Raw genomic sequence first — 13,420 nt, forward strand, 5'->3', positions numbered from 1 at the left:
CGGAAGATGGATTGTTATTGACGCTGGGCAGGGGTGAAAATTCGTGCAATTTACCCTAAAAAGGACCAATGATGACAGGTCGGGATCCAAGTACACCACCGCAAGCTCAACCGCTAGATAGCATGCCACTCAAACAGAAGACTTGAATCATCAAACTATCTCATGGCACCCAAATAGTCCAAATCACACCACAGCCCCAATCCCAAGCCTAAATAGCGATGAAGAAACTCCTCTCTCCCTCCTTAGCCTTCACCCGAGCCCTCTCCACAATAGGATCGACACAAGCCAGTCTAATCCTCTCCGGCGTGGCCGGACTCTCCAACCGGAGCAGCCCATCGCTCTCATCCTTGGAATCCACGCCCACCGCCGCCTCGACGCCGTACTGCGCGCGCGCCGCCTTCAGCGCGTCGCGGATCGCAAAGAACACGGCACTGCCCATGAACAGCGGCGGCTCGCCGACGCCGCGGCTCCGCTGGATGGTGCGCAGGTCCTGCCACTCGACGTCCTTGAGCAGGCTGACGTTCCAGACCTGCGGGATGTCGCGGAACGAGGGGATCTTGTAAGCGCCGGGCCCGCGGGTGAACAAGCTGCCCTTGAGGGGCCCGTTGCGCAGCCAGAGGGACTCTTCCATGGTGAACAGGCCCACGCCCTGGATGAAGGCGCCCTGGATCTGGCCGTAGTCGATGGCTGGGTTGATGGAGCGGCCGACGTCCATCTTGACGTCGGCTCGTAGACAGGTCCAGGACCCTGTGAGGGTGTCGATCTCGACCTCGGCGGCGGTCACACCCTGCGTGAAGTAGAAGAACATCTTACCCTTGTTTTCGCCCCAGGTATAGCCGATTTCGGGTGTCTTGTAGAAGCCCTGGGCTGAGAGGTTCACGCGATCGAAGTAGGCAGCGTGGGCGAGTTCTTTGAGGGTTGCCGAGGGGCCGAGCTTGGCACGGTAGGGGGCCAGGCGCTCGTTGAGCTGTTCACAGGCGTTGTGGATGGCGTAGCCGTTGAGGTCGGAGGAGGCAGACGCGGCAGTGGCCGACGCGTTGGCGACGGTGTTGGTGGCGGTTTCAGAAATGTAGACGTCCTCCATCGGGACGTTGAGGGCTTGCGCGGCGATCATGGTCATCTTTGTGTGCAAACCTTGACCCATTTCTGTTCCCCCGTGGGCGACAAGAACAGACCCGTCATGGTAGATATGGACCAGCGCTCCGGCCTGGTTGAACCAGAGGGCTGTGAATGAGATACCGAATTTGGTAGGAATCAGAGCCAGCCCTCGCTTGCGCCATTTGTGATCAGCGTTGAACTTGGTGATGGATTCGCGGCGGTTCGCATAGTCGGATTCCTCCTGGACCTGCTTGTACATAAGGGGTACATGCCAGTCGGTCAGGGGTTGGTTGAAGTGGGTGAGCGCTTCCGGCTTATACATGTTGATCTCCCGGAACTTCTCCACAGGAATTCTCAGGCGGTCGGCCACCTCGGACATGAAGGACTCGGCGATAAACATGCCCTGGGGACCGCCGAACCCGCGGAATGCCGTATTTGACATGGTATTCGTTCTGCAAATGCGGCCGCGAACGTGGATATTGGGGATCATGTAACAGCCATCGGAGTGTGTCATGGCACGCTCGCACACAGCGGCGCTAAGATCCCAACTCCAGCCGGCATTATTGAAGATGTCAAGATCGAGCGCCTGGATCTTACCGTCTTTGTTCACGCCCACCTTCCATCGTCCTAAGAAGGGGTGTCGCTGACCAGTGGTGAGCATGTCCTCCTCGCGCGTGAGCATGCAACGGACCGGCCTGCGCGTTTTCTGTGCCGCTAACGCGAGGATCGAGCTGAGTTGGACTGAGCGGGACTCCTTGCCGCCGAAACCTCCGCCCATGCGTTTGACCTTGACGACGATCTTGTTGCTCTGGACGTTGCAAACCTGTGCCGCGTATGCCTGACTAGAAGAAGTTAGCAGACGATTCGATACAACTCGAGATATGACACTCACGCTTCGTTGGGGTTCTGGGTACTGGACCAAATCTCCATCTCACCATCTTCAGGCTTCGGAATCACGATAGACGCATTTGTCTCCAAGTAAAAGTGCTCCTGTCCTCCCATCCGGGCAGTACCAGTGAAGACATGATCGCAATTCTTGAATGCTCCCTCGGAATCGCCCTTCTTAAGCTCCCTGAAGAACTCAAAGAAGCTCTCCTTTTCAATAGCCTCCTCAATGGTGAAAATGGCAGGCAGCTCCTCATACTCGACCTTAACGGCGCGGGCACCCTCGGCCGCCCGGGCCGCCGAAGTAGCCAGAACCAACCCGATGGGTTGGCCAGCCGTATAGACCTCATCTTCGGCAAAGAAGGTCTCTTGGAAATGTGGCGCGCCCCAGCGGTTTGCGCGGGCGCTCGGCATATCTGTCTTATCGACATAGTCTACCACACCAGGAATGTCAAGGGCCGGAGTGTGGTCGACCGACTTGAGCTTTGCGTGAGCTTTCGTTGAGAGCACCAGGCACCCGTACAGCTCGTTCTTCATGGGCGGTATGTCATCCGTGTATTGCGCCTCGCCAGTGACTTGCTTCAAGGCCGCGACATGGGGGTTGGACTTTCCGAGCGTTTCCTGCATATACGCTTCGGCCGCGGTATGGTCCTCTTTTCCCCTAGAGATATCTCTCTCGAGTTCGGGAACCGCTTCCACATCGGCCTTTCCGCCGAGCGATTCCATTACCTCATGGTAGAACCGGTAGAAGAAACCTAGAGCCAATGACTTTCGGTACGACGCCATACCGCCGGGCACGCCGAACTGCAGATCAAAGTCCTGTCCCAGGGCGTTCATAGCCCCTTCAAGGGTCTCCAACTCGGCGAACTTTCTCCCCACGAGGAACCCATTCGCTTGTTTCGCTGCCACCGTCGTCGGAGCCATGCCGCCATAGACGAGATTCGCTTGCTCGATAACCCCATCGTCACTCAACCGAAGTTTCAGGGCAGACGTAACGATTGCAATATCATCGTCCTTCCGCTTCGCTTGTTTGTAGGCTCGGAAAAACTCGTTCTTCTCTTGTGTGAGCGGGATGCGAATCGCCGCGAGAACTGCATCCGCTGGTAGCGCCGTTCGGCGATAGCCCTGGAAGAACTCTGACATGGGGATTTCAACGTCCTGGCTCAGAGTCTTTGCAACGAGAACAGCATCTGCGGCCATAAAAACCGGGTTCAAATCCGAAATGGGAGATGCCGTAACTAGGTTTCCAGCTGGCGTGCCGACATTCCTGATCTGCCTCCCTGCAAAGTACTTGAGCTGCTTGTAGATGGCGGTGAATATCTGGCCCCGGTCCTCTCCATAGTGCCTCAAGGCCTCCTGACAGACACCTTCAAGGTCCGTAAGCGTGATGTTGCCTCCGATCTCCAGATGGTCTTCCTTCAAGGAGTACTGCCTTAGTTCCGGGATGTCCCCAACAAACACCGAGACCGGGTACTGAAGCGCCTTGAACTTGATCTCGATCTGCGTCTCGGTGCTCCCGCCTATTAACTTCGCGCTCGGATACTCGCTCTTGATCTCGAGCAGTTGGTGTAGGGTTACAGGGCGGAGCCACTTCTTGCGCTTGTTTCCGAAAGCCAGCGGCTTAAACGTGTGCTTTTTCAGTGCCGGGGGAAAGATGAGTTCGGTGTCCGGTTTGTACTCGATGAACCCCGGCGGTGTGAATCTCTTGATCTGTTGGTCGTCGACGCCGTCCACCTTCCCATCCTTGCAACATCCGCCGCCATCACCGTTCTCCATACAACAGCCACTCCCCCCATTCGCCTTCGCATTCCCACACCCATTAGCCCCACTCGCTTCCCTCTTCACGCTGAACGTTTGCGCAGCGTCTAGGATGGGCCGGTATCCCGTACAGCGACACAGATTTCCATCGAATGCCTCCTCGATATCGTGCTCGGTCGGTGCCTGGTTGTTCCTGAGAAGAGCATACAAGCTCATGACGATGCCCGGGGTACAGAAGCCGCATTGGGAGCCGTTGCTCTTTGCCACACGTTCCTGAGCCGGGTGGGGCCGCCTGACGTTCCCGATACCCTCCACGGTGATGACATGTTTTCCGTCGACGGAGGCGAGGGGTGCGAGGCAGGCATTGACGCTAGCGTGATATATCTTCTTCGTTGTCGGGTTATACTGCGAGACAACGACTGTGCAGGCGCCGCAACCGCCTTCGCTGCAACCTCTGTGGCAAATATCGTCAGTATCATGCGGCGCGACAGGAGGAGTTATCAGGGGATATGAACGTACAGCTTGGTCCCTGTTAAACCAATACCCCGGAGATATTCAAGTAGTGTAACTTCGGGGTCGACCTCGTCGAGCACAACACGGGTGCCATTAAGGTAGAAGCGAAGAGTGTCGTCGAAAGTGGTGGTCAGTATCGCGGAGGGCACCGTGGCGGGTTCCGGAGGTACAGCAGAGGGAGTCATGGTCAAGGTCGCCCCCGGGATGACTTGACCCGTGGGTGGTGATGTTTTTTGGTTCTGCTGATGTTCGAAAAAGAACGGAACCGAGGAACTCGAAAAACGGTAGTTGGGTCAAGGAGAACTGGTGAACTAGTGGCAACGGCGGGGTTGGTACTTGGTAGAACCTGTGCTATGTTTTTTAAGATCTCTCGCAGAGTGCCCCGTCCAGCAAGGCGAGTGACTGGATCACGGTGTAGTGAAGTGAGTTGAAGATATGAAGAAGCCGAGTGGCAAGCTCGGAAAGAGGACGCCACCTTCCTTATTATGTTTGGTACCTAAGGTACAGTTGATCTCCATCCCCAAAACTGCCCGCCAGATGACCAGGATGACCCGCACCGCCTCCGCTCCTCGTCTGCCATAAACGAATACGTTTTGGGGTAGGACGGGGTTGCAGCTAGTGCTCCTGTTTTCTGTTCTAACTTTCCAATTACCATCATGAAAGAAACCGGGTAGGAGCGAATGAGGGTTGCTGGCCACCAAGTTCTCCGCCCTTTCTCGATTGCCAGCACTGGAGCTTATCAGCATGGTGGGGTTATTTGCGGGCGCACCCGCTGATTAAGGCCCCGCGTTGATTGGCTTCGGCCAGCTCCGTCACGCGCCAGCGGCCGTTTGGAGAAGGAGGTTGTCGGGGAACTCCATTCCTCACTATCCAGTACCCTAACCCTATCAGAGCCCCGTTCTCGCCTCGACGAACTCGGTTGCCTCGATTGCCAATCCCCTTTCAATTATTGCAACACACACTGCGAACAAATACACCACTCGAATTACAGTCGGATAGAAGGGGCGGACTCACCCGATGTTATAGGGACGACGCGCTCAACAACTCGATGATCTGCAACTCCACAACTTCTCCATGACATCTCCGCTCCAAGCCTCATGCGCTAAGCTAGGCTCAGTCAAGGGTTGACCCGACTAGTTTGTTTAGGTATTTTGGAAATGGAGACAACCTTTCTGTTATCTTGGCCAAAAATATTCATGATCAATATTGATGAGTGGTTCAGGCCGCTTAGCTGGAGCAACACCTAGTCTCACTTCTTTCCTAGGACCAACTGCTGAAACAACATGATAAAAGGATGTCGCAACCGTCGGCGTTTCCAAGTTCCCCCAGCCCGCCAGCGCGGCATATCAACCGAGCAATGGGCCCCTCATTCTCCGCACCCAAGAGTTGTTGGCCAACCCCTGGGAAAAGGTACTCCGGGTATTTAATAAAGGCCGTCGGGAACGATCTCAAATGGATGTGGTAAATATATAGATCGGCATGGAAAAGTACACGATCCCTTTTAGCAACTCACAATTCCCCCTTCCCTCCTCCATACCGTGACGCAAAGTGATCTACCAACACCACCAACCCAATCAATATCAGCGCACACCAAAAAATGCAACCCCAGTTCTACAACATCGTCAACGACGAGCTGCGCAGCAGCAAAGAGACGCACCGGGTAACCGACCCGCGAACAGAAGAAGAGCTCTGGGAATGCCCCGTCGCAACCGCCGAAGACTTCGAAGATGCCGTCACCGCGGCACAACAAGCCTTCACCAAGTGGTCGCAGACCACCGTCCCCGAGCGCCAAGCCCTCCTCATCCAACTGGCCGACATCCTCCGCGCCAACGCCTCCGAGCTCGCCAGCATCCTCATGAAAGAAACCGGCAAGTCCAAGATCCTCGCCGACATCGACGTGCAGGCCAGCGTCGCCCAGTGCCTGTACTACTCCCAAACGGCGCTCCAAGACGAAGTGCAGCACGAGGACACGCACTCCCGCGTCGTGGCTACGCACATCCCCCTCGGCACCGTCGCCGCCATCTGCCCGTGGAACTTCCCGCTGATCCTGTCCAACATCAAGGTGGTCTCGGCGCTGGTGACGGGAAACTGCGTCATCGTGAAGCCGTCGCCCAGCACGCCGTACGCGGTGATGCGGTGGGTGGAGCTCAGTCGCGGGGTGCTCCCGCCGGGCGTCTTTCAGGTGCTGAATGGGGGGGCGGAGCTGGGGGCTGCGATGACGGCGCACCCGGGGATTGCGAAGATCAGTTTTACGGGTACGATTGCGGTGGGGAAGAAGGTGATGGCGGCGTGTGCGAAGACGCTGAAGAAGGTTACGCTGGAGCTGGCGGGGAATGATGCGTGTATTGTGTGTGATGATGCGGATCTGGATGTTGCGGTGCCGGCTGTTGCGAGTGGGGGGTTCTTCAACGCCGGCCAGGTGTGTGTCGCGAGTAAGCGGATCTATGTGCATGAGAGTATCTATGATGAGTTTTTGGACAGGTTGGTGGAGGTGGTGGAAAAGCAATTTGCGATTCAGGAGGACGGGCTTGCGCCGAGTGTGTTTGGGCCGGTGGATAACCGCGTTCAGTATGAGGTCGTGAAGGGGATTATTGAGGATTGTAGGAATAAGGGGTACAAGATTGTCACGGGCGGCAAGACGGAGGAGGTCAAGGGGAAAGGGTTCTGGTTGCCGCCGACAATTGTGTCGAGGCCGCCGGAGGAGTCGTTGCTGGTGCAGGAAGAGCAGTTCGGTAAGTTCCCCGTCTCGGGCCCCCTTTCCTCTCCATGCTAACGCTAGTTAGGCCCCGTCCTACCCATCCTCTCCTGGTCTGATGAAGACGATGTCATCAAGCGGTCCAACCTCGCCAACGCCGGGTTGGGGGCGTCAGTCTACTCATCGGACTTAGCGCGAGCTGAGCGTATCGCGCGCCGGCTTGAGGCGGGCGGCGTCTGGATTAACCAGTTTGAGCGGCCCAACTTTGGCGCCTACTTCTCGGGCATCAAGGACAGCGGGTTCGGAGGGGAGATGGGCAAGCAGGGCTTGCTGTCGTATGCCTACACCAAGTGTTTGCACTTTCCCAAGTGAAGTGGCTAGGGGCGGTGTGGTGATGGGTTCGGGAACGTGATGTGGCGTTGTTAAGGTGTCATTCATTTTGGGATCGTGTCATAACTACCAGGCTATGGACAGAGGACTTTCATCCCACGTGCCGTGTATCCAGAAAGCAGTCGTGGCGGTGACGAGAGGCTGGTAATGCGATTGATTGGATACAGATGATATCGCTGATCCCACACAAATGCAGAAAAGCTCGTAACGGAGACAAAGCCACGGCACGATGAAGTCGGGTGAAGTGGCCCGCTTGCAGGCCTGGGAAGCCTGGCAGACCCGGCAGGATTTTATAGGCCAGGTTGAATACGAGGTCATCGGGCAGTCGGCTGGGAATCAGCTCCTATCAGCGTCGAGCAGTTGAACGCCACAACCAGCTTGAGGGTTCTTGGCTCTGTGTGACATCAACCGCCAACGGCACAGTGACGACCGCCAGGTATAAGCTGGAGGATCTTCCTACCGCGAAGGCACCGATATAAATGATATAAATAAATAATTGACCGCCCGCCCATGCTGACATCGACTCTCATTTTGCCAACTCGCATTTTCAGCAAACTGTAATTCCATAATTCCAACTAGACCTTCAAAATGAAGTTCACAACATTCGCCGCCCTTTGCCTCGGCGCAGCCCAGGCCCAGGCCGCGCAGTACACTGACTACTTCTTCCGCTATGCCGGCGGCAACGACATCATCAACGGCCAGCGCCTGCGCTCCAACAACTCGATCGACTTTTTCTCACCCGGCGTAACCCAGCCACCATACAACCCCGAAGACCGTAAGCCAATAAAACAAAACCCAAATCTCCTCTCACCACACACCACTCCACATCCCCAACAATACTAACACCCCCCCCCCAGATTTCATGCGCCTCACCACCAACGCGACCTCGTGCACGCCCCAAGCCATCCTCACCGTGGTGCCCACCAAGCCGCACCCGCCGCCCGTCCCGGGGTACTACGGGCTGAGCGACCTGGAGGGGATCGCGGACGCGTACCGGCTGGTGTACACGTACCGGCTGGACGACGCCGGGGCCGGGTTCCAGTACACCGAGTGGCGGCTGCAGCGCACGGGCGAGGCGGGCCGCGTGCTGCTGCGCTATGCTGGGAAGGGGCCGGAGTGGAAGTGGATTGCGGTGAGGGAGGCGAGCGCGCCGGGGGGGGTGGAGAAATGTGAGTTTGGTGTTTTTTTTCTTCCTTTTTTTTTTTCTCGTTTTGGGGTGTTGGCGGTGTTGGTTTTATCCCGTGCTCCGAAGGGGTGAGGGCCCGGATATCTTGGGGACGGGTGGTGTTGAGACAAGATTACAGTACATACCACATGGATGGTCCAGCTAACGACGGTTTTCTAGGGGTCCCGTGGTATGTTAAGCGATCGGATGCCAACGCTGCGACTCTGGGCGAGTGGGATATCGAGGAGGTGGACTTGGAGCTGGTCCAAGCGAAGGGCCCGGTGAACTCGCAAGCGCCAGGGGGCGTTGAGGAATAGGCGGGGGCTTCTACAACCATAAATGGTATTAGTGTTGTAGGCGGGTATGCACACGCGTTAATTACTACCCGGGTTCTCGGTTGATGCGTGGATGGAAACCGGCGGAGGCGAGCCAGACTTGTTGGCAACCCGTTTTTGTGAAACCCATCCCCAGAATTCTAATAACCTAATGCAAAGTCCAATTGACCATTCAACTCAGTTCTTGTGGTGGCCGTACCGTGCGGGCTCTCCGGGAGCCGATTGACACTCCACTGCCCCCGGATTTGCGGAGCTCCCGCCGGCCTGCCAAGCCCCGCGGTGACCCGGCAGCGGTCCGGGTCCATCACGGGGGAGACTATTATTGTTTCCATTCGAAATTACAAGGCGTCAATTATCTGTTTCAGATCTCTCTTTTCGGAACACTTTCTTCAAATCTACAATTATGTATGGTGATACTCCGAGAAGGAGGGTAACACACTCCCTGCATTCCGGAACTCAAGACCTGGTTGGATCCTTTTTGTGGTTCGATCCCATGTGAATGACGCCTCTTATTTAGCTCCGAATATGGATGACCCCTCTCTCCCTCGAGACGTGGGCTGAACAAATGACAAATTTGGATCTTCTTTCGGATGGTTTTCCATGAATCAGTGGCAAGCAAAGCGGTTGTCGTGCCTCGGCATATCCGCTGCATCCCCGCATCTGGGCGCTGGGGTACCGAGTGTGGGGAGCAAGTCCCCGGGACAGGGGTCTCAAAGCACATGGGACGGTTTCGAGACTTAAGACGAAGCCCTTTCCATCACCCGAACTAACCGGTATCGTCTCAACTTCATACCATTGACTTGTATCGGACTCGAGGTTCCACCCATCAACTTACACATATCATAACCACCACCATGGCGCCCAAACAGAAAGAGCCGTGCTACGTGCTCGGCGTGGGCATGACCAAGTTCATCAAGCCTCGCGGCAAGGTCGACTACACCGAGCTCGGCTACGAGGCCGGCATCAAAGCCATGCTGGACGCCCAGATCTCATATGACGACGTCGAGCAGGGCATCGCGTGTTACTGCTACGGCGACTCTACCTGCGGCCAGCGCGTCTTCTACCAGTTCGGCATGACCCAGATCCCCATCTACAACGTCAACAACAACTGCTCCACGGGGTCCACGGGTCTGGCCATGGGCCGCAACATGATTTCGTCCGGCGCCGCCGACTGCGTGCTGGTCGTCGGCTTCGAGAAGATGATGCCCGGCAGCCTGCAGAGCTTCTTCAACGACCGAGAATCGCCTCTCGGGACAACCTACGCCATGATGGCAACAACGAGGGGTCTTTCTAAGGCGCCCGGGGCTGCGCAAATGTTTGGCAATGCCGGGCGCGAGTACATGGAGAAGTCAGTCACCTTTAACCCCGTCTTACTTCTTTCACCTCCCTCCCTCAACCCATCCTAACCACCCCGCACCACCCTCAGATACGGCGCAACCCCCTCCGACTTCGGCGAGATCGCGCGCATCAACCACGCGCACAGCGTCAACAACCCCTACTCGCAATTCCAAGACGTCTACACGCTGGAGCAGATCATGTCGTCCCCCGCCATCCACTCCCCGCTCACCAAACTCCAATGCTGCCCGACCTCGGACGGGGGCGCCGCCGCCGTGCTCGTCTCGCAGTCCTTCCTCGACGCGCGCCCCCACCTACGCGACCAGGCGGTGCTAATCGCCGGCCAGTGCATGGCGACGGACGCGCCATCGCTCTTTTCGCAGAGCGCGATTGATTTGGTGGGGCGCGAGATGACGGAGCGGGCGGCGCGCGTGGCGATGGCGGAGGCGGGCGTGGGGCCGGGGGATTTTGCGGTGTGCGAGTTGCATGACTGCTTTAGTGCGAATGAGATGTGTTTGTTGGATGCGTTGGGTCTGGCGGAGCCCGGGCGGGCGCATGAGCTTGTGCGTGCCGGGGGGATTACGTACGGCGGGAAGGTGGTGGTCAATCCGAGTGGGGGGTTGATTTCCAAGGGCCATCCGCTTGGTGCGACGGGGATCGCGCAGTGTGCGGAGCTGGTGTGGCATCTGAGGGGTTGGGCTAACAATAGGGCGGTGCCGCATACCAAGCATGCGTTGCAGCATAACTTGGGGCTGGGCGGTGCGGCCGTGGTGACGGTTTATAGGCGGGCTGATGGGCAGGAGGCTAAGGTTGTGGACTCGGCGGTTGTTGGGAAGGTGAACAAGCAGGGGTATAATCCGGCCGTGGAGGCGCGCGGGTTCACGGCCGAGCAGGCACAGAGGGTGAGGAGTAAGGATAAGACGCATGAGTTTGCTATGACGGCGACGCTGCCTATGATGAAGGCGGCGCAGGCGAAGGTGTAGGCGGTTTATGGAGTTTCTGGGGGTTGTAGTGTAATGTGGTTGCTGTGGTGTATGTAGTACTATTATGGATCAGACGTTCTTTAAGCATTGAGTGTTTCCTGGCCTCCAGATCATCATCGCTACGTACTCGTTAGTATGCTGTGTGAATCAAGGCCTTCACCAAGCTCTTGGGAGTGGTTTGTTTTTCATCCTCGAACTTGCCTGAAGTGACGTGACGACTATGCCACTCGTCAAGCTCCGCGTGGTCTATTTCCGGTTGCATCGATATTCTGCTCGACCACCCAACGTATATCCTCGGTTGCATCAGCGATCTGACTCCTTCCCAAAATATAATACCTATTGAGACTTGACAGCCTGATGATCGTCAGGTGGACGTCCGCAAGCTGCCCAAATACCCGTTCTCATGTAACGCGGCATTGCCGATCAAGAATACTATTCCTGTCAACCTCTGGCCAGACACAACGCTAAAACATTGAACCGGGCTTAAAAACTCGTCCCAGTCAAGCTCAACCTGGAAGTTGTGATGGGAGAGACAACCGAGGGAGGTGCAAGTCCCGGCTTGGCAGGTACGTCGTCTGTGTAGTGGGGCCGTGCGCTGTCTGAGATTGTTCCATTCAGCTTCGATCGGATGATCACACACTTCCAAACACCAAGATGGCAGGAACCAGCCCCGGCCAATTCATGCGTTGCTCGGCGGCAAGCCCGAAAGTCGGGTGGTGGCTCTTTCCCTCTGTGATTCGTTGTGCCTTCGGCTGCCCTCCAGTTGGCCACTTTCCCAATGCACCAACCAGTTGCTGCTTTCTTCCCCATTCATGTTTTCTGTGGCAGCATCTCATCTGAGACTTCCCCCAATCCCATCTCACAACCTCACTTCTTCTCGCTTCACCCTCTGTTTGCTTTGGATGGGGCGATCAGCCCATCGCACCACGTTTCACGGCCGGCCCGCCTCCAATGACAGACCGTTCCAGTGGTGACCAGCAACGGCAGCTGTTTCTCGGTTGCCGAACCGCATGATTAAGCCCGCATTTACACGGAGCCGACGGCTCTTTTCGAGTATCTGCTGTTGGTGATTTTGCGGACCACTCATTGACGGCCACTTTTCTACTTCCGTGTCGTGATCGCCGTTCTTTGTTTTCCCATTAGCCTATTCCATAGTTATTTCCTCCGTCGCCCGTTTGGTTGTGCCCGGAGCGCTGATCAATATGAGGTGTTCCAAGTCCAGGTTGATGGTTCGAAGCAGTCTTTCTTGGGTGTGGCCCCCACGGCGTTTGCCGTAACACCCCCTTGACTAACCCAGACTGGACCTGGGACACGCCCAGGCAAGCCACATGCCTCCCCGGAACCATACTCCCTAGCCTCTGGTAGGAATTCCTCCGTGGTTTCGGAACCCGTTCTCATCAGCCATGTTGGCTGCCCACACCCTTTAGCCGTGATTCTCGGCGAGGCCGTCCCTCCAGTCGCCCGCCTTGCCGGGCCAGCCTTAAGATCTGAGGGACTGCCCCACCGCGAGCATCCCCTCCTTGTCCCCTGTCTAGTTTATTCATCCTCCATTCTTTCTGGTGACCCGGTACGATGAGAGGTTGTCGAGTCTCAATGTCCTAGTCCTCCTCCACCAACATGGCTGACCCAACAGCCGATCTCTCCCAAGGGCCGGTCCTTCTCTCCTTCTCTCTATCCACGGCAAGCTTTACCCTGGCAACGACTGTTGTTCGCTTTTACGTCCGGCGGGGTATCCACGGTGGTTTTGGGGTCGACGATTATACGAGTGGCGTGGCAACAGTGAGTCTGGCCGACTGAGGGAGCGAAGCCAGAATCCTAACTCGAATCAGGTAATAGCACTGATCGCAACCATCTTTGGTATTCTCGAGGGCACCGCCCCGGACGGGCCACGGGCCTTGCAGTTCAACGTGATAGGGCAACCGTGGTATCTCGTCAGCGTCACGCTCAGCAAGATCTCGATATGCTTCTTTTTTATGGATCTTCTGAGGAGGGCAAGGCAGTGGCGGATTCTGCTGGCCGGCTTGATCGTGTTGATGGCCGCTATCAACCTGGCCTTTGCGCTGGTCGTGTACCTCCAATGCCAGCCGTTGAAGAAGGCGTGGGATCCATCAGTGGCTGGTAGCTGCTCAGATCCGAACATACAGATCCATTTTGGTTACGCGCAAGGCGGTACGATTCGGCTTCTTGCTTTACTCTGAACTTGGCTGACGGTCCCAGCTTTTCGGTATTCTCATGGGTCTTCCTCGGCCCTCTTCCCAATGCT

General features: G+C 56.6%; 5 protein-coding genes across 5 annotated transcripts; 4 read left to right on the forward strand and 1 right to left on the reverse strand.

Annotated features, from left to right (window-relative positions):
- Window positions 1-208: 208 nt before the first annotated feature.
- Window positions 209-4,439, reverse strand: CHGG_08076 (uncharacterized protein; the record flags this gene model as incomplete). The annotated part of the gene is made up of 3 exons (XM_001225731.1): window positions 209-1,940; window positions 1,991-4,195; window positions 4,261-4,439. 3 exons carry the CDS (start codon window positions 4,437-4,439, stop codon window positions 209-211), a joined length of 4,116 nt encoding a protein of 1,371 aa, XP_001225732.1.
- A 1,412-nt stretch (window positions 4,440-5,851) lies between these two features.
- Window positions 5,852-7,321, forward strand: CHGG_08077 (aldehyde dehydrogenase; the record flags this gene model as incomplete). The annotated part of the gene is made up of 2 exons (XM_001225732.1): window positions 5,852-6,986; window positions 7,038-7,321. 2 exons carry the CDS (start codon window positions 5,852-5,854, stop codon window positions 7,319-7,321), a joined length of 1,419 nt encoding a protein of 472 aa, XP_001225733.1.
- Window positions 7,322-7,927: 606 nt separating this feature from the next.
- CHGG_08078 (uncharacterized protein) lies at window positions 7,928-8,821 on the forward strand (the record flags this gene model as incomplete). Its single annotated transcript, XM_001225733.1, has 3 exons — window positions 7,928-8,114; window positions 8,197-8,508; window positions 8,685-8,821. 3 exons carry the CDS (start codon window positions 7,928-7,930, stop codon window positions 8,819-8,821), a joined length of 636 nt encoding a protein of 211 aa, XP_001225734.1.
- An 872-nt stretch (window positions 8,822-9,693) lies between these two features.
- Window positions 9,694-11,157, forward strand: CHGG_08079 (uncharacterized protein; the record flags this gene model as incomplete). Its single annotated transcript, XM_001225734.1, has 2 exons — window positions 9,694-10,187; window positions 10,266-11,157. The coding sequence occupies 2 exons, from the start codon at window positions 9,694-9,696 to the stop codon at window positions 11,155-11,157; spliced, it is 1,386 nt and encodes a 461-aa protein (XP_001225735.1).
- Window positions 11,158-12,774: 1,617 nt separating this feature from the next.
- Window positions 12,775-13,355, forward strand: CHGG_08080 (uncharacterized protein; the record flags this gene model as incomplete). The annotated part of the gene is made up of 2 exons (XM_001225735.1): window positions 12,775-12,936; window positions 12,987-13,355. The coding sequence occupies 2 exons, from the start codon at window positions 12,775-12,777 to the stop codon at window positions 13,353-13,355; spliced, it is 531 nt and encodes a 176-aa protein (XP_001225736.1).
- Window positions 13,356-13,420: the final 65 nt, after the last annotated feature.

The sequence above is a fragment of the Chaetomium globosum genome, genomic scaffold, assembly GCF_000143365.1.
Source record: "Chaetomium globosum CBS 148.51 scaffold_5 genomic scaffold, whole genome shotgun sequence".
Lineage (NCBI taxonomy): Eukaryota > Fungi > Ascomycota > Sordariomycetes > Sordariales > Chaetomiaceae > Chaetomium > Chaetomium globosum.